This window comes from Delphinapterus leucas, chromosome 3 (assembly GCF_059928025.1).
Source record: "Delphinapterus leucas isolate spDelLeu-1000000601 "Yukka" chromosome 3, BTC_Dleu_Yukka2, whole genome shotgun sequence".
NCBI lineage: Eukaryota > Metazoa > Chordata > Mammalia > Artiodactyla > Monodontidae > Delphinapterus > Delphinapterus leucas.
The window spans coordinates 128,815,128-128,841,645 of NC_143131.1; the positions used below are offsets into that span (position 1 = coordinate 128,815,128).

The following is a 26,518-nucleotide window of genomic DNA, read 5'->3' on the forward strand; positions in this document are numbered from 1 at the left end:
GTAAAACAATGCCATTATCAGTAATTTTTAAAATACTGCTTTTCAAAAATTATGTTATTTATGTGAACATGAATTGGGCTTATTACTCATTTCTAAATGGATTAATAACAGCTATTTTAAGTGTTTCATGGTTTTAATTTCTAACAGGGTAAACATCACTAGATATAACTCACATTAACAAAAGCTCTTTGGGCTTCTTTCTTTTTTCGGATTCTTTCTTTTTCCTCCTTTTCTTCTGAGCCATGTGGCTGACAGAGTCTTGGTGCTCTGGCCGGGTGTCAGGCCTGAGCCTCTGAGATGGGAGAGCTGAGTTCAGGACATTGGTCCACCAGAGACCTCCCAGCCCCACATAATATCAAACGGCAAAAGCTCTCCCAGACATCTCCATCTCAACACTAAGACCCAGCTGCACTCAACGACCAGCAATCTACAGTGCTGGATGCCCTATGTCAAACAACTAGCAAGACAGGAACACAGCCCCACCCATTAGCAGAGAGGCAGCCTAAAAATCATAATAAGGGTCACAGACACCCCAAAAAACACCACCGGACGTGGTCCTACCCACCAGAAAGACAAGATCCAGTCTCATCCACCAGAACACAGGTGCCAGTCCCCTCCACCAGGAAGCCTACACAAGCCACTGAACCAACCTTACCCACAGGGAGAAGACACCAAAAACAACAGGAACTATGAACCTGCAGCCTGAGAAAAGGAGACACCAAACACAGTAAGTTAAGCAAAATGAGAAGACAGAGAAATACACAGCAGATGAAGGAGCAAGGTAAAAACCCACTGGACCAAACAAATGAAGAGGAAATACACAGTCTACCAGAAAAAGAATTTAGAGTAATGATAGTAAAGATGATCCAAAATCTTAAAAATAGAATGGAGAAAATACAAGACACGTTTAACAAGGACCTAGAAGAGCTAAAGAGAAAAAACAATGATGAACAAGACAATAAATGAAATTAAAAGTTCTCTAGAAGGAATCAATAGCAGAATAAGTGAGGCAGAAGAACGGATAAGTGACCTGGAAGATAAAATAGGGGAAATAACTACCACAGAGCAGAATAAAGAAAAAAGAATGAAAAGAATTGAGGACAGTCTCAGAGACCTCTGGGACAACATTAAATGCACCAACATTAGAATTATAGGGGTCCCAGAAGAAGAAGGAAAAAAAAAGGGACTGAGAAAATATTTGAAGAGATTATAGTTGAAAAATTCCCTCATATGGGAGAGGAAATAGTCAATCAAGTCGAGGAAGTGCAGAGAGTCCCATACAGGATAAATCCAAGGAGAAACACGCCAAGACACATATTAATCAAACTATCCAAAATTAAATACAAAGGAAAAATATTAAAAGCAGCAAGGGAAAAACAACAAATAACATACAAGGGGATCCCCAGAAGGTTAACAGCTGATCTTTCATCAGAAACTCTGCAAGCCAGAAGGGAGTGGCAGGACATATTTAAAGTGATGAAAGGGAAAACCTACAACCAAGATTACTCTACCCAGCAAGGATCTCATTCAGATTTGACGGAGAAATTAAAACCTTTACAGACAAGCAAAAGTTAAGAGAATTCAGCACCACCAAACCAGCTTTACAACAAATGCTAAAGGAACTTCTTTAGGAAGGAAACCCAAGAGAAGGAAAAGATCTACAATAATAAACCCCAAACAATTAAGAAAATGGGAATAGGAACATACATATCGATAACTACCTTAAATGTAAATGGATTAAATGCTCCAACCAAAAGACATAGACTAGCTGAATGCATACAAAACCAAGATCCATATATATGCTGTCTACAAGAGACCCACTTCAGACCTAGGGACACATACAGGCTGAAAGTGAGGGGATGGAAAAAGATACACCATGCAAATGGAAATCAAAAGAAAGCTGGAGTAGCAATTCTCATATCAGACAAAATAGACTTTAAAATAAAGACTATTACAAGAGTCAAAGAAGGACGCTACATAATGATCAAGGGATCAATCCAAGAAAGATATAACAATTGTAAATATTTATGCACCCAACATAGGAGCACCTCAATACATAAGGCAAATGCTAACAGCCATAAAAGGAGAAATCAACAGTAACACAATCATAGTAGGGGACTTTAACACCCCACTTTCACCAATGGACAGATTATCCAAAATGAAAATAAATAAGGAAACACAAGCTTTAAATGATACATTAAACAAGAAGGACTTAATTGATATTTATAGGACATTCCATCCAAAAACAGCAGAATACACTTTCTTCTCAACTGCTCATGGAACATTCTCCAGGATAGATCATACCTTGGGTCACAAATCAAGCCTTGGTAAATTTAAGAAAATTGAAATCGTACCAAGTATTTTTTTCTGACCACAACGCTATGAGACTAGATATCAATTACAGGAAAAAATCTGTAAAAAATACAAACACATGGAGGCTAAACAATACACTATTAAATAAGCAAGAGATCACCAATGAAATCAAAGAGGAAATCAAAAAATACCTAGAAACGAATAACAATGAAAACACAGTGACCCAAAACCTGTGCGATGCAGCAAAAGCAGTTCTAAGAGGGAAATATATAGCAATAAAATCCTACCTCAAGAAACAAGAAACATCTCAAATAAACAACCTAACCTTACACCTAAAGAAATTAGAGAAAGAAGAGCAAAAAAACCCCCAAAGTTAGCAGAAGGAAAGAAATCATAACGATCAGATCAGAAATAAATGAAAAAGAAATGAAGGAAACGATAGCAAAGATCAATAAAACTAAAAGCTGGTTCTTTGAGAAGATAAACAAAATTGATAAACCATTAGCCAGACTCATCAAGAAAAAAAGGGAGAAGATTCAAATCAACAGAATTAGAAATGAAAAAAGAGAAGTAAAAACTGACACTGCAGAAATACAAAGGATCATGAAAGATTACTACAGGCAACTATATGTCAATAAAATGGACAACCTGGAAGAAACGGACAAATTCTTAGAAAAGCACAACCTTCTAAGACTGAACCAGGAAGAAATAGAAAATATGAACAGACCAATCACAAGCACTGAAATTGAAACTGTGATTAAAAATCTTCCAGCAAACAAAAGCCCAGGACTAGATGGCTTCACAGGCAAATTCTATCAGACATTTAGAGAAGAGCTAACACCTATCCTTCTCAAATCTTCCAAAATATAGCAGAGGAAGGAACACTTCCAAATTCATTCTATGAGACTACCATCACCCTGATACCAAAACCAGACAAAGACGTCACAAAAAAATAAAACTACAGGCCAATATCACTGATGAACATATGCAAAAATCCTCAACAAAATACTAGTAAACAGAATCCAACAGCACATTAAGAGGATCATACACCACGGTCAAGTGGGGTTTATCCCAGGAATGCAAGGATTTTTCAATATACACAAATCAATCAATGTTATAAACCATATTAACAAATTGAAGGATAAAAATCATATGATCATCTCAATAGATGCAGAAAAAGCTTTTGACAATATTCAACACCAATTTATGATAAAAACCCTCCAGAAAGTAGGCATAGAGGGAACTTACCTCAACATAATAAAGTCCATATATGACAAACCCACAGCCAACGTCGTTCTCAGTGGTGAAATACTGAAACCATTTCCACTAAGATCAGGAAAAAGACAAGGTTTCCTACTCTCCCCACAATTATTCAACATAGTTTTGGAAGTTTTAGCCACAGCAATCAGAGATGAAAAAGAAATAAAAGGAATCCAAACTGGCAGAGGAGAAGTAAAACTGTCACTGTTTGCAGATGACATGATACTATACATAGAGAATCCTAAAGATGCTACCAGAAAACTACTATACAAGCAGCTCATGCAGCTCAATATCAAACAACAAAAAACCGAATCCAAAAATGGGCAGAAGACCTAAATAGACATTTCTCCAAAGAAGATTTACAGATTGCCAACAAACACATGAAAGGATGCTCAACATCACTAATCATTAGAGAAATGCAAATCAAAACTACAATGAGGTATCACCTCACACCAGTCAGAATGGCCATCATCAAAAAATCTACAAACAATAACTGCTGGAGAGGGTGTGGAGAAAAGGGAACTCTCTTGCACTGTTGGTGGGAGTGTAAATTGATACAGCCACTATGGAGAACAGTATGGAGGTTCCTTAAAAAACTAAAAATAGAACTACCATACGATCCAGCAATCCCACTACTGGGCATATACCCTGAGAAAACCATAATTCAAAGAGTCATGTACCGCAATGTTCATTGCAGCTGTGTTTACAATAGCCAGGACATGGAAGCAACCCAAGTAAGTGTCCATCGACAGATGAATGGATAAAGAAGATGTGGCACAAATATACAATGGAATATTAGCCATAAAAAGAAACTAAATAGAGTTGTTTGTAGTGAGGTGGATGGACCTAGAGACTGTCATACAGAGTGAAGAAAGTCAGAAAGAGAAAAACAAAGACCGTATGCTAATACATGTATATGGAATCTAAAGAAAAATAAATGGTTCTGGAGAACCTAAGGGCAGGACAGGAATAAAGACGCAGATGTGGAGAATGGGCTTGAAGACAAAGGGAGGGGGAAGGGTAAGCTGGGATGAAGTGAGAGAGTGGCATGGACATATATACACTACCAAATGTAAAATAGGTAGCTAGTGGGAAGCAGCTGCATAGCACAGGGAGATCAGCTCTGTGCTTTGTGTCCATCTAGAGAGGTGGGATAGGGAGGGTGGGAGGCAGATGGAAGAGGGAGGAGATATGGGGATGTATGTATACGTATAGCTTATTCACTTTGTCATACAGCAGAAACTAACACACCATTGTAAAACAGTTTAACTCCAATAAAAATGTTACAAAAAAAAAAAAGACTGTACCAAATGTGTCATTCTTTTGTATAAAACTGCACCATGTCATCAGTATCATTACTATTTTAAAAATGAACACAATTACTTGAGTGCTTGCTTTGTTTTAGGCACTGTGCCAAAAGCTTTCCTTGAATCATTCTGTAATTCTCACGGAGTACAGAGCAATGGGTAAGAGCTCGGGTGCTGGAGCAGGTTGGACTGGCCCAGGCCCCACCATTTACTGCCTGTGCGGTCATAAGCAAATTACTTAATCCCACCAAGCCTCGGTTTCTTCATCTATAGGACGAGGATGATGACAGTCACCAACTTACAAGGCTCTTTCGAGGACTAAATTCTACAACACAGGCAATAAGGTGTCTGGCACAACAAGGGCTCAGTACTTTCTTATGACCACTCTACAAGGATGAGCCCCATTTTCATAGATGAGTAAATCGAGATGTAGTGAGACTGAGGCTCTGGCCCAAAGGACCGAGTGCCTGAGCAGGGATTCGAAAATGGGAGCTCAGCCATGCACATGTGCTGGTCACAGGAGCCTGACATGAACAACTGGCTCTCTTCAGTATATTTCCCTATAGCATTTTAATTTATTACAATAGGTATCTGTCATTTTTATTTTAAAAAAAACCCATAAAGCTATTTTCAGAATTTAGAATAATATAGCAGGAAAGGAAAAATATAAAGAAGACTGTCCATGAAAATCATGACCTCCAGGCTTATGATTTATTTGAGAGCTTTAAAAGCACAAAAGGACTGTGACTGTAGAAGAGAAATATTCTGCAGGCTGCCTCTCCTGCACACCACCCTGCTCTCTGAGCAGCTGACCTCCGCAAAGTTGCTGCTGCAGGGTTCCGCGTTGCAGGTGGACAGGTACACAAGGGTAGGGGTGGACAGTAGTGGTTACTGTGCCCCTCATTCTTCTTTTCCTTTTGGGACACTCTGCCTCCTTCTCAACTGATCTATGTTGTTCTGGGAAGGCTGGCCCCTCTCCCTGGCAGCCTTGGGGATAGTCACATGACTCAGACCTGCCAATCAAGGTCTGAGGTGGGACTTTTACCGCTGTTGGAAAGAGATGCTCCCTTTCTGCTGGGCTGGCTTGGTGGCAGAATGAAAGCCTGGGCTGCTGGGGCCACCTTTGCCATTACTTGGGGGGATATTTGTGGTCTTCTGAACAAAAGCAGATCTGACAGCAGGAAGGAAAAGGATCCTGTTGATATACTTTGAACACCTGGATCTACCCAAGCCTGAGGTCAACCCTTGGACTCTTCCATTACATGAGCCAATAGAATTCTCTCTTTTGTTTAAAGAATAATAATAATAAAATTGCAACTTCCCACATTCCTCATCCCCCTTAACCTTTTTTTTTTCTTTTAACCCAAAGCACTTATCACATTTGGACAAACTCTATAATTTTCTGGTTTATTGTCAGTCTCCCACCATAGGATGAAAGCTCTAGGAGGGGTTTTTGTCTTTTTCACTGATGAGACCCAAGCACCTGGAAGAGTGCCTGTTGCATAGTAGATGCTCCACAAATATTTGTTGAATGGATTAAATTCTAACTAGCTGCCAAAGTCTGCTTTCTCTTTGTCAAAATGGGAGATGGACACCTGTGATAGAGATGTTAAAATCAGGCAGGTACTCTGAGACTTTCTACAAGACATAATCAGAAGGACTAAAAGACCCTTGAAAGGAAATTCATTTTCCTCCACGTGGATTCCACGTACCTTAATGTACCCCAGCCTTCCACCCATCTTGGAAAACACTGGTCTCTTACTCAGCAAAAAATGATAAAAGCATCAACCAGGTCTAGGTGGCCTTACCCATCTCTCTTTCTATCTTCAGAGGCTCTCTGTCATCCCACAGAACGCCTGACCTCTGTTGTCCTTGGACATGTATTGCCAGGTGGGGTGGCTTTGGCTCTCATGGCTGGCAAGTCTCGTGTTCTACCTAAGAGTCACACCCAGTATCCCTGAAAACCATGCAGGGATTTCTTTGCAGAAGTGACCCTTCTTGGCCACCCCCCATGCCGCCTCACCTCCCCAGCCTGGCACACTCACAGGAAATCTCTCAGGCTGGCAGTGCCTTACCTTCAGGGAGAGACACACTGTCTTATTGCTGAACAGGAGGATGGCCTGTGACTGGAGTGTTTTCAGGCGGAAACGGATGTGCCCATTCTGAGCCTCTGGGAGACTGTACCGCCCGAAGCTCTGACCGCTGAACCTCGCGGCAGTACCTGTGAAAGCAACCAGAGGCACTGTCACCTCCACACAAAGTGGTCCCCACGGAGCCCTGGAACTGACTTTGTCTCATTCAACCCTTGGGTGGCAAGCATTTGCTTCCATTTTACAGATGAAATTTACAGAGGCTGTGGGGTTACTTGTCCAGGGTCACACAGTTAGACAGGGGCCATCACCCTGCACACCTTCCTCTGGCCCCAGGGACCCTCGCCTTGGGTCCTGGCCTGGATCAGAAACTATGAACTCAAACCATTAAGAAAGCAAGAATCAAGCCAGAAAGGTCATCAGTCAAGTGTGCACAAGTCAAAACTTCTATCCTCCATATTTTCCATGTGATTTCTGACATCACTTGGGGAAGAAGGAGGTTGAGTTGGAGAGGATTTTGCATATGTGTGTGATTTCAGGGACACCACGAGGGCTTTGGCCTCAAGACATCTTCTTCATCATCAGGAGTGTAATCATTTGGGTAAGCACTTCCCACACGAAAGGAGTCGAGAGGAGGAGTCGAGAGACTTCTGTGGTAAAGGAAGAAGGTAGTGATAAATGGTGTGGCCAAAACTTCCATGTGCTCCATCCTCCGTGGCAATTGCTAATGCAGAATTGCGCAGTGAGGAGCCTGAGACTTCACCTAAACTTGAGTTTTTCAAGCTTATTTGAACATGGGACCCTCTAGTGTGGACTTCGTACCCTTAGCCCTTGGAAATAGCATTCTGTGGAAACTCCTTTGGGACATGCTGTGTTATATTTAGCCATGCCCACCGCAGATTTTTTTTTTTTTTAAATCCACCCTCCTCAGAAGTGAGTTCAGTTATTAAATCCCTACAACCTCAGTGTGAATAAGCTTATCAGTTATCAGGAGAAGGGATGAGCAGTACAGGCTCCAGATTCCTAGGGAAGAGGATTGTTGAAGAGAGGGAACACAGGCCAAAAGGAGGAGAAAGAACCAGAAAGTGAGGCCCATGGGATTACAAGATGCTAAGATGCTGTCATACCGTATGTCTAAAACGCTCTGATGCTGGCAGTTCCATTCCGGTAGGTCATTGTTGGATGGGATATTGCAGGTGATCTAGATCAAGAATCCCCAAACCTGGCTGAGTATCAGCATTAGCTGAAGAATCTTTTAAAATACAGAATGCTAGGCTCTACCCTTAGTGAGTAAGATTCTGTAGTTCTGGTGGCACTTGGGTATCTGTATTTAAAAAATCTCCCCATGATGGGTGTAGCAACTGGAAGAGAGCCCAAGGGAGGTTTCTGAGATGCTGATCGTATTCTGGCCCTTGATCTAGGTGATTACCTTGATCGAGGCTCGTTACGCCGATGTATTTGATTTGTGAACACTTGTTGAGCTGTACACTTATGATACATGGATCTTTCTGTGTGTCCTGTTTCACTAAAATGTTCAAACAAACAAACAGAAACCAAACTTCTTTCCAAGTGGTTCTGGTGTTAGGTGAGCCAGCCTACCTAGTGTTTCTCAAAGTGCAGCCCTTGGCCCACCTGCTTCAGAAATGCTTGAGGTGCTGGCTAAAAAGGCCAATTCCAGGCGTCACCCAAGACCTTCTAAATAAAAAACTCCGCAGGTGACAGCCAGGAGCAGGTCACTTTATAAACATGCTCCCCAGGTGATTTTGCATAACCTTGAATTTTAGAACCTCTGCTATCTGATGCCAGGGGGTCAGGAGAGAACCTTCAGCCATCACAGCTTTCCCTGCAGCTGACTCCAGGGTAAGAGACACAAGAAGGGAACACCTGCCGCCCCAGCCCACCCCATACCCCTAGAGTAGCTCACCTAGCCTAAATCCACAGGGCCCTGGAGAAAGTCCACAAATCTTCCTAGAATTTCCCTAATGCAAGCTGGATGGACCCCTAGGCCAGGCCAGTCAGGGGGCAAGGGGGCGGGGCTGATGTCATTCCCCTTTTGCAAATGCACCTGAGCTGATCCAGGGCATTGGTCCTAATGCCAGGGGCACTGGGGTAAGTCCTGTCAGAACACCAAGTTCCTAAAGAGTTTGGCGAAGAGCTCAGGCTTTAGAGTGGGACACAGGTATTTGAATAACCAGCCTTTCACTGGAGGCTGTACAGTTTCAAGCAAACCAATACAATCCCCATACCTGTTTCAGCTGTAGATGGAGCTAATGATCCTGCTTCCTAAGGTGGTGGTGATGAGTTTAGGTAACATACACACAGAGACCGGCACATAGCAGAGTCCTTATAGCAACAACTACCACCATGTGAATGGCAGCCACCACTGACGGGGTGCTTAGCATGAGACAGCTTAGGGGTTAAAGTGCTTTCATATCCATTAAGTAATTTACTCCCCAAACCAACTCAAGGAGACAGATGATACTATCTTCATTATTTCAAAGATGAGGAAAAAGCTCAGAGGGTTTTAGTAATCCACCCAAAGGTACACAGCTCGTGAATGACAGAGCTGGGGTTTGAACCTGAGCTGCTTAGCCTAAACGTTGAGGTTAAAGCTCTCAGGCTATAGTAGTAATAGTAGTAGCGCTAGTAACTTGGGTTAATTGACCACCTTCTGTAGGTCAGGCACTTTTCTAAGCAAGCACTTGATATTTAATTCTCATTTAATCCCTACCACAGTGCAAAGGCACAGAGAGGTTAAATAATTTTCTTAAGGTCACCTGGCTAGCTAGTGGCATAGCTGGGATTTGAACCCAGGCAACTTGATGCCAGAGTCTATGCTTTCAGCTGTGATGCTGAACTGCCTCTTGAATTCTTACCATTATTTTCAAAGTTCCAAAAAGTGACCAGAACTAGGGTGCTATTCCATGACTAGATTTTGTGAGGCCCCACCTGTCTTGTGGTGGTCCCTGGTCTTTAACCCTGTTAAAATGTCCCTCTGACTACCCCAGAGAGCCCCCTGCTGGGATCTCCATCCCTGGAGTCAGTCTGGCTGGGCCATCAGCACTGGTTGTCCCGGGGAAGTCCCATTCCTCACCGTTACAGGAGCATTTCCTCTCCAGGTGGTGCCGCGGGGTCAGGATGCTGAGCCTGGCTGTGCTGTACGTGGGCCCAACCCTGGGGTCCAAGTGCACGGTCTCTTGGCAGATTTGTCCCTGGCAGGCTGGCCCCTGGCAGGGCACCACAGGCATGGCTGACCTCATCTGAATTCCCACCGAGTGTTCCATCTCCTTGGCTGAGTGAGTGATGTTGGATGCCAGCTCCTGGAGCTTGGAAAAGGTCCCCAAATGCCCCTCAAAGACCAGGAGCACGTCCACCCCAGCCATGGCCTCTGCAGGCTGCAGGCTGGCCAGGTGGATGCTGGCTCGTTTGATGTCCAGCCTGTTGCTGAGGAACCTCTGCAGGTTCCTCCAGTGGTCACTCACCAGCTCCTCCGGGGTGAGCTGGTGGAAGCCCATCCACACGGTCTGCTGCAGAGCCTCCCGCCCCACATGCCACACGTGGACATGGACCCCAGCAGTGGTGGAGAAGGTCCCATCGCTGACCATGACGTTGAACATGTAGCGGCCCCGAGGCAGCCCCTGGGCAGCGATGATCTTGCCATCAGACGTGCCCACTGTGAAGCGCCTGCCCAGGCTCTCCTCTCCTGCCAGGCTGTAGGTCAGCGTGTCCTGTGGGTCTCGGTCTGTGGCGTGGATTTTGCCCACCATGCCGCCCTGGAACTCCTCCTCCCCGATGGTGATGAAGATCTCCAGTGGGAGGGCGGAGGGTGGGTAGTGGCTCTGCTCCCTGACATGGACGCTGACCAACGTGGAAGATGAGAGGGGCGGGGTGCCGCTGTCTGACACCTGTGGGTGAAGCGGGCACCGAATTACCATAGGACTGGGGCTGTCGGGGCCTCCCCAGGGAGCCACATCCCTCTGCTCCAGGGCAGGCTCAGCGTGTTGTTGCATTTGAAAGGGAAAATTGTAACTCCAAAAGCACTGAGGGCTCTGTGGAGGGAGTTACATCCCACATCACTGGTGTGGGTGGTAAAACGTAACTCCACCTTCCATCTGACACTTCTCTGAGCCCGTCCTAAGCCTCTCCAGCCACACGCGGCTTCCTACCTCTTGAGCTTCTCTCATTCTGTCTCTTTCCTTAGGAGGGTCATCAAAGGTCTCCTAGTGATTCTAGGGTACACCCTTCATGGCCCCTGTCAGCCTAAGGAGGTTCTCTTACACCTCTTTACTATGTGACTGGGGTCGGGGTTGGGATGGGCATGTCTTCTTCAGCTCAAACAACAAATATTTATTGAGTGCCTTGTATGGGCCAGGCCGTCTGCTATGATCAGAAGAAAAGAGAGGTGAGGAGAAGAGGTGACAGACAGGGAACAGCAAGCGTCAGGCCCTCTGGTGGGAAAGAATGCTCAACACAGCAGGAAGGGACCACTGCTGCTGGAGGAGCGGGCAGGGCTGAGGGCCAGAGGTGAGCAGAGAGGGAAGCCCAGGCTGTCGCTGATGGGCTGAGGAGCACGAGGTTGGATTTAAGGCAGGCCCGAAAAGCCACTGCAGGTTTGAAGCAACGTGACCTCACTTAAGCAAGGAAAGATCGTAAATTAGAAATGCCTTTCCCTTGCACATTTCACCAAACATCTCTGCAACTTTCTGTCTGGACTTAGCAAGGAGGAAGCTTTCCTTCCTCTCCTCAGTAATGTTATCACTTTCTCAGCTGTCAGCAGGGTCTTCACGGTTTTCCCTACGGTAATATCTTGTTCATGTGGATTCGCTTTGAGTGCGGGAGAAAGGTGCAATATTACACCTACTGCTGAGAATTGTGCATAACACTGATGAGATATAAATAGCAACAGTAATAATTAACATTACTACTAAGAATAATATATAACTAATATTAACTGAGTACAAACTGTGTGCCAGTCACTTTTGAATGCTTTAAATGCATGATCGTAGTTTATCTTTCTTATGAGGTAAGTACCCTGAAGTGTCCTATTTTACAAAAGATATAACTGAGTCTCAGAGAGGTCAAGTGACGTGCCCAAGGTCATACAGCAGGTAAGGCCAGAGCAGAATCTGAACTTCTTCTTGTGTTCATAGCCTGTTTCTTTGCTGGCCTATAGTGCCTCCCAGTGAACGGAAGCAGAAATACAGGACAAATGCAAGAGACAGTGATGATGCCAATAGTTACTGAGTGATTGTCTGGGCCAGTATACCGAGGTCAGGAAGCTGTTGCCTCCCTAGATAGTCACACCCATGTCCTTGGCTTTGAGGACCCTCTACATTAGCCCACGCCTGTCCTCTGAGCTGCAGACTCCCATTCCCAGCTGCCTATTGGACACCTCTACTTAGATATTTTATGGACACCTGAAAGGTAACATATGCTAAGCAGAGCCCTCATTTTACCCCATAAACCTGTCCCTCCCCCACCCCAAGTCTTTCCAGTCTCATAGATGGCCCTATCATCCAGACTTTACTGGAGCCAGGAACCTGGGAGTGGTCATGATTCTTCTCTTTTCTCTCTCTCTTCGTATCCAATCCACCACCGACTCCCATTTATTTCCAAGCAAAACCTGTCGCAGATACGTCCATTTGTTCATCTTCACCATCACCTCAAGGTCTCATCACCACTACCTCCAGCTTAGATGAATTCTCATTGGTCTCCCTCAACCACTCCTGCCCCCTTCAACTGACTTTCTCTAGAGCTTCAAAAACAAGCCTCCTGAGACACAAGAAGGGTCACTTCTCTCTTTGAAACCCTTCAATCACTTCTAATTGCACTTTGATTAGAATCTAAAAGTATTATCAAGGCTTATCATTAGGATGACTCTACTTCCTGGTTAGCCCAGGACAGTCTTGATTTTCACCTTTGTGGATCACTTATCACCAATTAACTATTTTTAGTGCCTCTCTCACTCTCAAGAACATCACAGTTTGGGCCTCAAATAACACGGTCATCCAAGCTATGAGACCCGCGTGATCCACCCAACCCATCTCTTCAACTTCATTCCCACCGATGCTCACCAATAGCTGACCACATGGCAACACCTCAGGTCACTTCAAGCTCTTTCCCACCCTGGCACTTGGTCTCATCTTGCTCTTCCTGCCTGTGATACTCTCCTGCACACTTTCCACATGGGCAGCTCCTCAGATCTCAGCTCAAATGCCCCCTCCTCACAAGGACAGCCACCCTCTGAAAGTGTCTCTCTTGTGCCTTATGAGCCTCCTGTCACTTTCTTCATCTGTTTATTGCTTATCTCCATAATTAGAATCAAAAGCCCATGGGGATGGGGATCATCCCCTTCTTTCCCCTGCTATATTACTAGCAGGTAGCATGCCATATGATAAGTACTCATAAATGTTAAGTATATGATAGGTACTCATAAACGTTTGTTGAATGATGAATGGCTGGCTGGCTGGTTGGCTGGCTGAATGGATGACTACATCATTGTGAGCCCAGAGAAGTTCACAGAATAGTAGGATCCACTAGATTTGAGATTTAGGAAAGGGATTTGGGGGAATGAAATGAGGGAGAAATGTTTGATCACCATCTTGGCCACTTTTCCTTGGGCAGTTCTCATACAACCCATATAATATCACCATAATCCTCTCCATGTATGTATATGTTCTCTCATTTGACCCCTGCACTGAAACTGTGGGTAATCATGGAGTAGTGGATCTATGGATTAGTCAAATTCATTTCACCTGCCTTCACTAAACAAGGTCATTTAAAGACTTGCACCTGCACATATCCTAAACAATATGATGTTTTCCAGAGTTATTTTCCAGGACTTGGAGTCAACCGTGACTAGTTGGAGTTGAGCTGGTTAAGACTGGGTAGGACCGCCGACCCTTTAACTGGGCATGCCCAAGGGTCTGCTTGGTGACCTTGACGTCAGAGGGCAGAAAACCCTCAGATAGTGCTAACTGCCTCCATTTTTGAACGTGCAGAGACCTGTAGCTTAGTTACACCTGCGGCAGAACTATGATTACTGCACCTTTTTCCTGTCACCTTTCCCCATGCTCCCCATGCGTCAGACTGCCCTGCTCCTTTATTTTTTATTCCATAAATGCCCCAAGCCCCTTGCCTTTTGGGAGGCGGTTCTGAGACTTGTTCTCCTATCTCCTTGCTTGGCTGCCTTGCTAATAAACCCTCTCTTTACTGCAGACTTCGGCATCTCAGCATTTCAGTTTGCTGCACGGTTGGACAAACTGAACCTGGTTCGATAACAGCACCAATTCTCTGAGGTAGGTCTTTCAAAAGACTTGAGGTTCAGAGAGCTGTCCTGGCCAAACTCAAGGAGTTAGAGCCAGGGTGCGGGAGTTTTTGTTCTGTCTGGGAGCAGGGGAGGAATTAAGAGCTTGGAGTCAGAATGCTTGGGTTTGAAGCAGCCCAGCTCTACCACTTATTAGTAGCATTACTTTCAGCCAGTAACTTAACCTCTGGGTACCTCAGTTACCACATTGGAAACTGGGGGTAATAACCGTACTCACTGTACAGCATGTTGTGGGGATTTAATGCAGTGATGCCCGTGAAGCACTTAGGCCAGTGCCTGGCACAAAGGAAGAGTTCTGTATATGTCAGCACATTTTCTGTCCCCATGGTCACCACCAGTGGCCCAGCACAGCTCTCACCTCGATCTGAAGCTGATACCATTCCTGGACTCTCTTGCTCAGGCCTGCAGTGGTTACCAGCCATCCGTCCGGGGTCACTCGGAAGGCAGAGCCATCGTTCCCCTTGGTGATTTGAAATGAGTAGGGGGGACCATTCTCTGGGGAGTCTGGGTCACTCAGGATCAGTTGCAGGACTTTGCTGCCGATGGGGGAGTTTTCCTGAGACCAAGAGAGACAGGAAATCAAAGAGCAAAATGAGTCCCAGTCCTTTCTTTCACATCTTTCCGGGTCCCCTTCTCTGGGATGAGTCCTCAGCACTCTGACTGCTCCCAGGTCATGTCTGCATCTTGAGATGTCATTCATTCATTCTGCCCATCTGTGAATTAGTTGTTGACTTTTGAACTTACTGAGGGCAGTGCTGGTTTTTAGAAACAAAGCCCATTGGGGCTGGAAGGGTCTTTAGAGTCCCTTTATCCTATAGAGGTGACTTGCCGAAGTCACATAGCTGATGACTCATGTATATAAATTAGTGCCTGGGGTCCATGTGGGAATTTTGTGATTCATAGGGTCCATTGAAAACCTATAAATGGTTTTCTGATTAGAGGACCAATGAGAAAATTCAAAGATGATTAGGAATTAACAGAGAAAAATGGATCCCCTGGATATTGTTCCAGTCATTGTTCTATAACACGGGAATTCAGTATGCTGTAACACAGTGGTTGTTAACTCTCTTTTTTAGCATCAAAACCTTATCTACAAACAGTATCTTATGAGCAGAAACTGGTAATTGCCTATCCAACAGGCATTCTTTCCTTCCTTTCTTACAAAACCCGACTTTTGTTCAGGCGTTGGGTGGCAATATCCTCAGCAAAGATATACCCCTCCTAAGAGGAGATGGACTGTGATTGGTTTAAGTCAGTTACAATAATCTGAGTCCCTGTGCCAGTTTTTGGATTTAAGGGCAATCATGTAATCCATTTCTGATCATTGGAGGAGTCTACCAGGTGGGGGTTCTGAAAAGTCTTCTTCTTTGATAAAAACAGATTCTGCAAAAGAAGTCCCCATCTGTTTGCCTTTGGAGATGGTTTAGCAAGGATGTGATGCTGGAGCTGCAGCAGCCATTTTGTTACCACGAGGGAGAAGGTACAGGAATTTTGAAGAAGGTAACCCAAAGTTGTGATATCAGTTTCCTGCTGAAATAACCAATTCTGGAATAGAATTTCCCACGAGCAGACCTTTTGTTATGTGAAATAATAAGGCCTTATTATTTAATAAGCTTTTAGTCAGGTGATCTGTTATTTGCAGCCAAAGCATCCTAACTCATACTCATGATACAAAACAGGTGAAAGTGGGGTGACGCTGGTTGATGCATAGTGTGACACAGAACTCTGTCCTCTTACCTACTTCCTCACCTCCCTCACCCCTTGTGGTCACAGTTCCCCACGGAATCTTAAGACTCTCTCCAAATCCCATTCACAAACCATTAGTATGGTGGAAATAGCTTGGGATCTGGAAGATCTTCTGGGTTCAAATCCCAAATTTGCCACATTTTGACTGTGGCACATTTCTATACTTCCATTTAAAAAAATCTATGAAATGGGTACTGTCTAATTCCATATGGCTGTGTGAGTCCCCCATGCGATCATGGATGTGGATGTGCCTAGCACAGTGCCTGATGATTTTTAATTGTGTAATCCATAATCCCCTTCAGCAGACCGTGTTGCCATTAGGGATATCAATGCAAGGTCACAGTCACTGTTTGGGTGGACTGGTATCAGTGGTGAGTGCCCTCCACTAGGAGGGATATGAAGGGAAGATGGATTCAGGATGCTTTGGGAAGCTTGAGCATACCTGGATGGAAGTGCTGTAGTTGAGCTGGAAGAATCTTGGTGGGTTATCATTGACATCAGCCACTTGGATAGCGATGTCTGTGTCCTCATGCAGTGGGGGCTTCCCACTGTCTGTGGCTCGGAGCCTCAGGGAGTAGCTAGAAATCTACAGCAAGATGCCCAGAGGAGAGTTAGCAACAAGACCACTCAGTTCTGCCCCCTGATTCATGACTAATGTTTTTAGAAAAATAAGATGGAGACACTCCCCTATGCCTGCCCTCATTACTCTCCCATAGCCTTTTAGGGCTCAGGTTCTAGAGTCAGGCAGAAGTAGGTTTGACTTCCAGTTTAACCATTTACTAGATGTGAGACCTTGGGAAAGTGACTAAGCTTATGTGAGGACGGTATTAGGACCTACCTCCTAGGATTACTTTAAGGACCAAATGGCCTAAGGACCAAATGGCGTAATGTATGTACATCACTTAGCAAAGTTCCTGGCACAGAGCAGGTGCTCAATAAGTGATAACTTGTAATGATCTAATGATCCCTGGTTAATAGTGAGAAGCTGGCCTGAGCTCTTTCAGGAAGGTTAAAGTTTACTCAGCCCCTCTCCTGCTGAGGTCAGGGGGACCCACAGAGAAAAGGAGTGGGAGGCCCTGAGGGCAGGTCTAGAGAAGTGTCAGGATGGGGTGTTGAACACAGTTCACCCTCTGGACCTGCAGCAGGGCTGTATTCTGCTCTGATGAGCTCAGATTGGGCCCCTCCCACATGATTTACCTGTTCCCAATCCAGGGCCTTGGCCACCTGTAGTTCCCCTTTCTTGGGGTGGATAGCAAAGTGCCCAAGCTCGTTCCCTCCTATGAGGCTGTAGGTGATGGCACTATTTAGGGGTCCATCTTCGTCATTCGCTGACACCTGCAATAGAGGCGGGTGACAGTTGTGATTGGGGAGGCAAGAAGGAACAGAAAGGAATCTTGGCCCCTGGGAGTGTAGGGGGCACAGATATGTCCCTGCCCCATACACTGCCCTTGGGCTGGCAATCCCTGGACCATAGTCACCCTTGCCAAGGGAATCTCCTCATACATCCTAGTATGGATGTCAGCGTGCGTGGTTCATTCGTTTATCTATCCATTCATTCATTCATTCACTCATTCACTCATAACTGACAGGATGCTAGGGTCCTGTGCTAGGAGTTGAGGAATGTGCCAAAATGAATAAGCCCTCAGGAAGCTTAATGTCTAATTTTATGGACAAGTCTAATTTGGGGCAAAGTATGATCAACTTTATGGTGATAAATTTCACCTGGAGAGATTAGAAGAGGATTCATGAAGCCCTGAAGGCTTCTGGGAGTGGAGCCAGCATTCCAGGCAGAAGAAACAATGTGAGCCCAGAGGTATGAAAGTACAGAGGATGTTTGGGGAATGGTACCTCTTCCTGTGTGGTTGGAGCATAGGGTGCATATCAGGGGGTGGAAGGAGACGAGAGCCTCGAATGTGGACATACAGAGTTTGGTTTCACTCCATGAAGTGAGGAGCAATTACATGTTTAAATGCAAAAAGCTGTTGTATGGTGTCCCCTCTCTTCCTCCCCTCCCATGCTGACACTCAGTGTCCCTCTGGCCATCCTCTGGGGCCTCTCCCATGCCCCATTCTTTCAGTACCTGATCTAGATCTTATCAAACGTGGCTCTGAGAAATTTTATCATGAGAGAGTTTGGTTGAGTGGCTACAAGTCAGAGTCAAGTCTGTAGTGTATTAATTGATAAAATAATCCATGTTCATAGATGACTGGGGGAGGGGGAGATACAAACCCACCCCAGAGTCCATGCCCCTCAAAAGGGCAAAATTGCACATCCTTACTGTGAGCACAACATCACCCACGATGGCATTCTCTAAGACCCTCGTGCTGTACAGATCCTGGGAGAATCTGGGCCGGTGTTCGTTGACATCAGTGATATTGACCACGATTGTGGTCATGTCACTGAGGGAGGAGGAGCCCTTCCGGCTGCACTCGATGGATAGGAAGTACTTGGGGCTTGTCTCAAAGTCCAGGCTTTTATTGACGTACAGGATCCCTGAGGAAACAAGAGGTGATGGGAGCATTGAGGCAGTTGGGACCACAAAGGCAGAGTACTGAGGGGGTCTTGAGCCAAACCCCAGGAGAAGCAGCTCAACTGGGTTGGGAGAGACAGACCTCCTGCATCATCTCCTCCATCATCTCACCTCCCTCTTCATTTTCTCTCTCCCATAGCCTCCCCCTTCCCCTCCATTTCCTCTCATTTTCCTTATTACCATTCTCAACAGCAGTGTTTCCCTCATTTATTTCTGTATTACTTCATTGAAATCTCATTTAATTCTATAATACTGACTCTATCTCATGTAGATCTGTAATAGCCCTGTAGAGCAGGAACAAGTGTGATTTCCATTTTCTAGGTAAGTCAGCTGACGCTCCTAACATCTACATGACTTGCCCCAGCTCAGTCACCTAGTAAATGACAGAACTTAGATTATAGAGTTTTATAATACCCAAAGCTGTGTAACAAATTATTAGAGCAGAGATTTATTATTCTGAACACTGGAAAATAAAAGAACAAGGATTTATCCTGCCATTCCTGTATAACTGAATAGTTAATGGTAGAACACTCTTCTTTATAAAATAATTCCAGTTAGTAAATGAATGAGGAATGATAAGGTTAGAAAAATCACCATTTTGCAGCCCCTAATGAAATAATATATCTGGGAAATAATCATTAAAGGCTGTTAAAACCATTAGAAAAAGAGCTGGATGGATCAGGCTGACAACCCCCGAACCCACCATCAATCTTGACCTCAGCAAAAAGAACCAGTCAGCCATTATGTGCCTCCTCCTGTGGCGCAAAGGAGAGCCCAGCATCATCTATGAAGCTTTGTTGGCAAAAAAATTGAGCTTGAACCGCATCAAGGTCTTTGATCCAAATGTCATTTATAATAAATATAGGGGCTAGAGAGATACGTTATATGACACCATAAAGATACAACTAGCCAATCTAAAATTATTTTTAAAATCCTGCCTCACACACGACCCCAATATTTCATTAAATAAATGGCAGCAGGAAATAAAGAGGGAGAGGAAAACGTTAGAGGTTAAAAGATGCTTAAGACACTGCCTATCAACCAGATGCAATATGTGGACATTTGGGGGATGCTGACAAGCAAATCCACTTCTAAAAGACATTTGTGAGATAATCTGAAAAATTGTCTGGCTGGGTATTGGACTGTATTAAGGAATTATTATCTTTTGGGTGTGATAATGGTATTATGGTTGTGTTTATACAAGGAGTCCTTATCATTTAGAGAGAGATACACACTAAAGTATTTACAAACCAAATGATATCATGTCTGGGATTTGCTTTAAAATAACTCAGCAGTAGGTGGATATGGGGGGCAAAGATGAAACCAGACTAGACAAATATTGATAATTACTGAAGCTGGGTGATGGGAACATGGGGTCCATTATACTGTTCCCTCTATTTGTTATATGTTTAAAGTCTCTGTAATAAAAACTAAAAAAATACTGCTCAACAGTAAGGCGGATGCCTTAGGAGGTAGAGCGCACCGTTGCAGAGGTGTTGTGGTGAGGAATCCACATGGAGCCTGGTCGGACCTGAGCAGCCTCTGAATCCTCCCTTCCATGGGATTCTGGGAGTCTGACTTAGATCCTCCTGTGGCTAGGAGAGAAGAGAGCCGGTTTCCTAGTTCTCTCTCTTTATGAGACTAAGGGAAAATTCGGGGGTCCCCGGATGTTTCGGGGAGGCTTTAGGAGGGAAGCAGGCAGCCTTGCCTTGGGCTGCCTAAGCCCCAGATTCTAGCAAGATTCTTCGTGCCTTGGCAGCCAAGGATGGAGGGTGGCTTCAGCCTCCTGGGGCTGGGTGTGAGCCAGGACTATGAAGCTGCAAACTGGGAGGAGAGAGTCCTCAATAGAGTCTTTGGTGGGGATGTAGTGGAATAAGGGATGTTTCCATGTAAGCTGGCCCCATGCTACAAGAAGGGACTTGGCACCTGGAGAGATGGAGAGTGAAGAAGGGGCTGAAGGATGCTGGGGAGGGGCTATGGTATGCGAGGAGCCCAGTGTTCCCCAAGACTCTGTGTGTGTATATGTGTGTAGGGGGTTGCTCCCTCACCTGTGTGGGCATCCAGGCGGAACCGTCCCTGCTCGTTCCCGCTGACCACGCGGTAGCTGGTCTTCTCGGCGCCCGGGCGAGTGAGGGTGGCCAGCCGCAGAACCTCCGTGCCACGCTGGGCATCCTCGGGCACCTGCACGCTGTGCTCGGTGTTCAGGAACACGGGCAGGTAGTCATCCAGGCCCACCACGGAGATGGTGACGGTGCCCAGCGTGGACAGCGGTATTGGGGTGCCCAGGTCAGAGGCACGGACGGTGAGCTCCAGTGCTGCCTGTGGCCTGACCCGCAGTGGCTTCTCCAGGCGGATCACGCCTGTGGTGGCCTCGATGGAAAAGCGGCCTTCGGCAGAGTCCGTGAGAGAGTAAACCACCTGAGCATTGGTGCCTGTGGGGGGAGACAGAGCGCGTGATTCATACAGAGGGACCCTCCTCTGGCCCTGCCTGCCGCAGAGCTTTCAGCCAGAGGAGGGCCTAGCCAGCAGGGTCCCCATAAAGGCTAACATGCTTAGGCTGTTAGCAGTGAGACTCTCTCACGTGAGGGTTCTTGACTAGGGTGGGGTTCAAGGCCTCATAGAAAGGTTCTTATGAAGGGGAGGGTTCTGCAAGCCCTTAAGGACATCTGAAGCTGTTTATGTGGAGGTTAGGGTCCAGTGTCAGCTCACAAAATAAAAATTGTGCAAGATCAAAAGCACCCATAGTGAGTTCTTTGGTTGTGATAGAACAATCCTGTATCTTGATTGTGGTGGTGTTTGCATACATATTCAAATGCGTGCATATAGAAACTGTGAAATCTGAATAAGACTGGAGTCCAATTACCAGTAATGTCCCAGGGCCAGTTTCCTGGCTTTGATATCATACTGCACATGCTGCCGTTGGGGGAAGCTGGGTGAAGGGTGCTGGGCCTCTCAGTACTATTTTTGCAACTTCCTATGAGTCTATAATTATGTCAGAATAAACCAAAACAAACAAACAAAAAAACACACACCCACGGAAAGTTCTTAGTAAATCAAAGCCTGTGGTGTTTTTCCAGCTCTGACTCAGGTGCTATTATTTCCTTGGGTTGTGGACCAGATGAAGCAGTTGGCTCATGTAGGGACCATAGCGTCTGAAGAACACCAACATTTAGTGCTCAGCCATGAGAGCCTTAGCCAGCGGGAAAAGCACAGGCTCTGAGCCTATAGGGATTGAGTCTTATACACACGTGGGGACACACAGCCCTTTCATTGAATTTACATGAAATAAATGTGCATACCATGCACATTCTCCCATGTATGAATTTTCTGGAGAGAGAGAGAGGCGCTGGTCAGGCTATATTTGGAATATTGAGGTGGAATATTTGGGTTAGAATAATAATAACAGCTTTGAAGTGTTAATGGTTAATTGGTGCAAGGCCAGAGGATGAATCCTAGAAGAGAGGTGGGATTGGAAACAGAGATTGAAGAAAGTAGGGCCCTTCTACCCAGAAAGGGAACCTCGAGGCTGGAGCGGATAGTCACCACCTCCTAGTGTCTGAAGGGCTGTCATGGGCGAGGGCCTGGGAGATCTGTGTGGCTGCAGAGGGCAGGACCGTGATGGACAGATGTCTGCTCCAAAAAGGTAACACTTGATAATTATCTGAGGTACCATGGAAGGAAGGGGCTGCCTAGGAAGTAGGGAGCTTCCTGTCCCTGGAGGTGTGCAAGCACTGGCTAATTGAGCATTTGCAGGGCCTTGGATGTTCGATGCCTTTGCCCTCCCTAGGACCCCTGCATTCCTCCAAAATCTCTCACCTTCGTCAATGCCAACCTAAAACTCACTTCCTCTAAGAAGTCTTAAATTTACCTCTGTTGGTGTCAAACAAAGCAGGGTGTTTGGATCCCTCTTTTATCACCATCACCATCATCATCATTGTCATATCCTATGTTCCTCTGGCAACTTTGACCCTGAGGGTATTTTTTTACCCAACCTAAATTATAAAATTTAATTCAAGAAAATTGGATGTGCATATATATATATATATACGCACACACGTATATGTGTGTGTATATATATATATATATATAAAACATGTATATATATATACATATATCTATAGATATAGAGATCTCCACAATGAAACACTTCATGATGTCAGAAGCTATAATTGGTATAATATGGAATGAAGACTCCTGGATGAATCCAATTTGCCTTGTAAGTAGTAAAAGGAAAAGAATTAACCCTAATGAAAACAATGTCATTACAATTAAAATGCAAAATAAAATGTAAAATATTCCACTTCATTGACTAGAAAATTGATCCAAGAATTTGATAGACTTAATGGAGTTTGTGCCCTAAGTTTCTTTCTTGTGGCCAATTAATCAGAGTTGAATAATTCTGATTGGTGTATTTCACATTAAATGTTTGTATTCCAATGTTCTTGAGGTTAAATGGTGGGATGGAAAGGGCTCCAGGTCTAAGTGGCAGTGAGAAACAATGAGGCTGAAATGCCCCATACCAGCTTTGAAACATTGCCAAAATCTTTCGTACCTAGCACTTAGGTATGCAGTTTGTGGACATTTTCCACTTGTACGTGTCTGTAGGCTCAGGAGTGAGGTATTGCCAGTCTCAGAGCAACACAGAGAAAGCCAGACCCTCGCCCAGGGTGACCCTGTAAGCAAATGGCCTCCAATCCTTCTCTTTCTCACCTTGGTCTGGGTCCCGGGCCAATACCACCGCAACGGGGGTCTTTACTGTGGTGTTGTCGAAGACTGCCACAGCACAGTGGCTGGGGAAGAACCGGGGGGCGTTGTCATTCACATCCTCCACGTGAAGGGTCACATCTGCCTGGCACGATTGGCCGCCTCCATCCGTCGCCTTGGCAACAAGGCTGTATGCATCCTTCTTTTCTCGGTCTAAGGCTGTGAGTGTGGTCAGCTCCCCTGGCCGGAGAAAGGACAGCAAGTGAGCTTTCTCTGGGGGCAATGACCCCAGCATGTGACTTCCTGATGTCTATGTGAGACAAACCCAGCCATGCAGTGTGCTGTCACAGAGAAAAGGGGTCAGTCCTGTGTACAAATGGTTAGGAAAGGGGTTCAGTCTTGTAGCTTCCCACACCTGCTCGCCTCCCTAGTCACATTCCACCACCACATCCCCAATTTAAGATCCACACCAACAAGCTACAAAGAGGCACAACATTTTAAAAGGCCAGTTAGGCAATTTCTAACAGCGCATAAAATGGGTTTATCCTTTGGCCTGCAGTTTTACTTCTAGGAATGTATCCTATAGAATAATCAACCCAAGGATAAAATATACATATAGAGATATTCTCTGCAGCATTCTTTATAAATAGCAACATACTGAAAATATCCTGTGTCTTTCAGAAAGGTACTGGTTAAATATATTATCATTTAGCCATATAGTAAAATACTATGCAACACAAAAGGAATTATGATAGAGCTTTATGTACTGCCTTGTTAATAGCGCCAAGATATTGCTATGAGAAAAAAGTCACAACGTAGTATGCTACATAGAGATGTGGGGGATGCGTGGAAAAGCGGTCTGATAGAATATATACCAAGAGTGCTTATCTTTGGGGGAGAGGCTGGTTATCATGAAGACTTTCCAATTTCCGCATAATACATGCCTACGTGGTTTGAATTTTTGAATAATGAGCATGTATTATTTCCATACTCAGAAAAACCGCCGAGTTTTTCTTTTTGTTTTTTTTTTTTAAGACCCCACCGATCATCCTGCAGTTGGACAAACAGCAACAGAGATTAGGTCACCTACTTGGGGTCACTTGGGGTGACTCAGCATGCCCATGCTGGGGTCAGATAGGGTAGTGCTGTCTCCTTTTTATTTATTTAATTAATTTATTTGTTTATGGCTGCATTGGGCCTCCGTTGCTGCATGCGGGCTTTCTCTAGTTGCATCGAGCGGGGGCTACTCTTCATTGCGATGCATGCGCTTCTCACTGCAGTGGCTTCTCTTGTTGCTGAGCACGGGCTCTAGGTGCGTGGGCTTCAGTAGTTGTGGCTCGGGGGCTCTAGAGCGCAGGCTCAGTAGTTGTGGCGCACGGGCTTAGTTGCTCCGTGGCATGTGGGATCTTCCCGGATCAGGGCTCGAACCCATGTCACCTGCATTGTCAGGTGGATTCTTAGCCACTGCGCCACCAAGGAAGTCCCAATGCTGTCTCCTTCTATCCAGACAGTTTTCTGGGATACCAGCTCTCACCTGCCACCTCCCTGCTCAGGAATCTCCAAGGCATCCTTTGAGCTACTGACTCCAAGTCAAGTGTCAGAAGCTGGCTCTCTGTCACCTGGGCCTTCTGTGCTGTCCGTCTCCACACCCTTCCTTATAGCAGCAGGACAGGGATCCCTCCTTTTCTAAAGGAAGCAGTCTCTACCCTGTCTTCTCCACCAGATGCTCACAGGCCAACCTCTCCCAGGTATTCGTGGTCTATTCTGCTGGACTGTCTGTTCCCCACTCTCCGCTTTGTCCCCTAACTGATAATAATTGACAATAGAAACCATAGCTACTGAATTCTTATTATGTGCCAGACCTGGGCTAGATTTCTATATACTTTATTTGTTGGGATCCTTGCAACAATGCTATGAGATTTTATCTCAATCTGCAGCATACAATCTTGAGATCATGTCTTTGACCATGACTCTCACCTGCTTGAATCCTTTAATGGCTCTAAAGGTGGGATTTGGCCCCCCTGCTCAGAAGGGCCTCATCCTTTGCTCTCTCTCCCTCCCCACCTTCTGTGCACCAATTTCTGGCTGTGCTCTTTCCCAAAACAAGGTCCTCGTATAAAATCTCCTTCTGCCTTGAATATCCATCCCTACCACTCCCTTAGCCCCTGGCTACATTTCCTCAGAGAAGTTTTACTTAACCCTGATCCCAAATTTAAGTCCTCCTGTCAAACCTCCCCTAGCATCCTGCATTTTTTCTTAGCACACGTCAAACCACTGATTCAATGACTGCCTTTCCCACTGGATTGTAAAGACCTAGATCTTGTCTTATCAGTTTATGTCCTTAGCATCTAGTGAATGCTCGACACACAGTGCCATATGTTTGCTGAGCGGATGGATGGATGGATAAGTAAATTCCTGTTTCTTTTCTAAGGAGCCTGGGTACTGGGCCCTGGTTATTCAGTGTATAAGTTCATTGCTTGATCCTGCAGCTCAGGAAACCTACCTGTATGAGGATCCAGCTTGAATTCATCTGCCCCAGGACCGTGCAGTGAATATGTGATCTGAGCATTGGTATCGGAGTCCAAGTCTGTTGCAGAAACTTTCAAAATGAAGTGTCCTAGAGGTACATCTTCACTGACTTTGCCAGTGTAGAGAAGCTGGAGATAGAAGACAAAGAAGAGGGGGATTATGGGAGATGCGCTGAGATTCAGAGAGAGGCAGAGTGACAGAGAGGGAGACAGAAGCAGAGAGAGAGATTAGAGAGCAGAGATGGAAGCAGGTAGGGGAGAGAAGCAGAGAGGGGGAGGGAGGAGAACAGAATAAGATGGAACGTGCAAGGAAATGGAGATTAAAAACAAGGAGAATGATGACAAGAGACATAGTCAGAAAAGCAAAGAAAGAGAGAATTTCCATCATCTGAAAGCTCACACTCAGGGCTAGAAGGACCTGCCGCAATCTGTTACTCCACAGGGGCCACATTGCAGAAGGGGTGGCACAGGGGAGAGGCTGGAGTTCCCTGAGAACCCAGTGCTCTTCCAGCTGCTGGCTCTGGGCACAGCTTCCAAGCAAACCAGACCCCCCACTGCATGGTGTGGGTGAACATGGACACCTGTACGTGCTCCAGGTGGGAGCTTTGTGCCTGGGGGGCTGTGTGGAGACAGCCCCCAGGCCTCCTTTCCCTGGCTCTGGTGATGCTTTTGACCACCTCTGAGAAGGCCAGGGTGAACTTGGCCCCAGCCTC

The 26,518-nt window shown here is 45.4% G+C and overlaps 2 protein-coding genes across 10 annotated transcripts in view; one reads left to right on the top strand and one right to left on the bottom strand.

Annotated features, from left to right (window-relative positions):
* Positions 1-25,868, top strand: part of LOC111183115 (proton-coupled amino acid transporter 1) — a 103,944-nt gene extending 78,076 nt beyond the window's left edge. Inside the window, exons 10-11 of the mRNA XM_022590192.3 lie at positions 14,189-14,268; positions 15,678-25,868. Of these exons, the coding sequence (XP_022445900.2) occupies positions 14,189-14,250 (62 nt within the window). The 3' untranslated portion in view covers positions 14,251-14,268; positions 15,678-25,868. The remainder of the gene's footprint in view (positions 1-14,188; positions 14,269-15,677) is intronic.
* The window catches only part of FAT2 (FAT atypical cadherin 2), an 87,465-nt gene that overhangs the window by 12,380 nt on the left and 48,567 nt on the right, over positions 1-26,518 (bottom strand). For 4 of the 9 annotated variants that reach the window (XM_089909579.1, XM_022590178.3, XM_089909578.1 and 1 more), the window contains 9 exons: positions 25,781-25,934; positions 23,284-23,517; positions 20,622-21,005; positions 18,322-18,536; positions 17,241-17,378; positions 16,486-16,629; positions 14,656-14,853; positions 10,065-10,875; positions 6,956-7,101 (listed from right to left, as the gene is read on the bottom strand). In XM_089909579.1, the coding sequence (XP_089765705.1) occupies positions 6,956-7,101; positions 10,065-10,875; positions 14,656-14,853; positions 16,486-16,629; positions 17,241-17,378; positions 18,322-18,536; positions 20,622-21,005; positions 23,284-23,517; positions 25,781-25,934 (2,424 nt within the window). The other 5 variants (XM_089909581.1, XM_089909582.1, XR_016392820.1 and 2 more) reach the window with 5 other exon arrangements.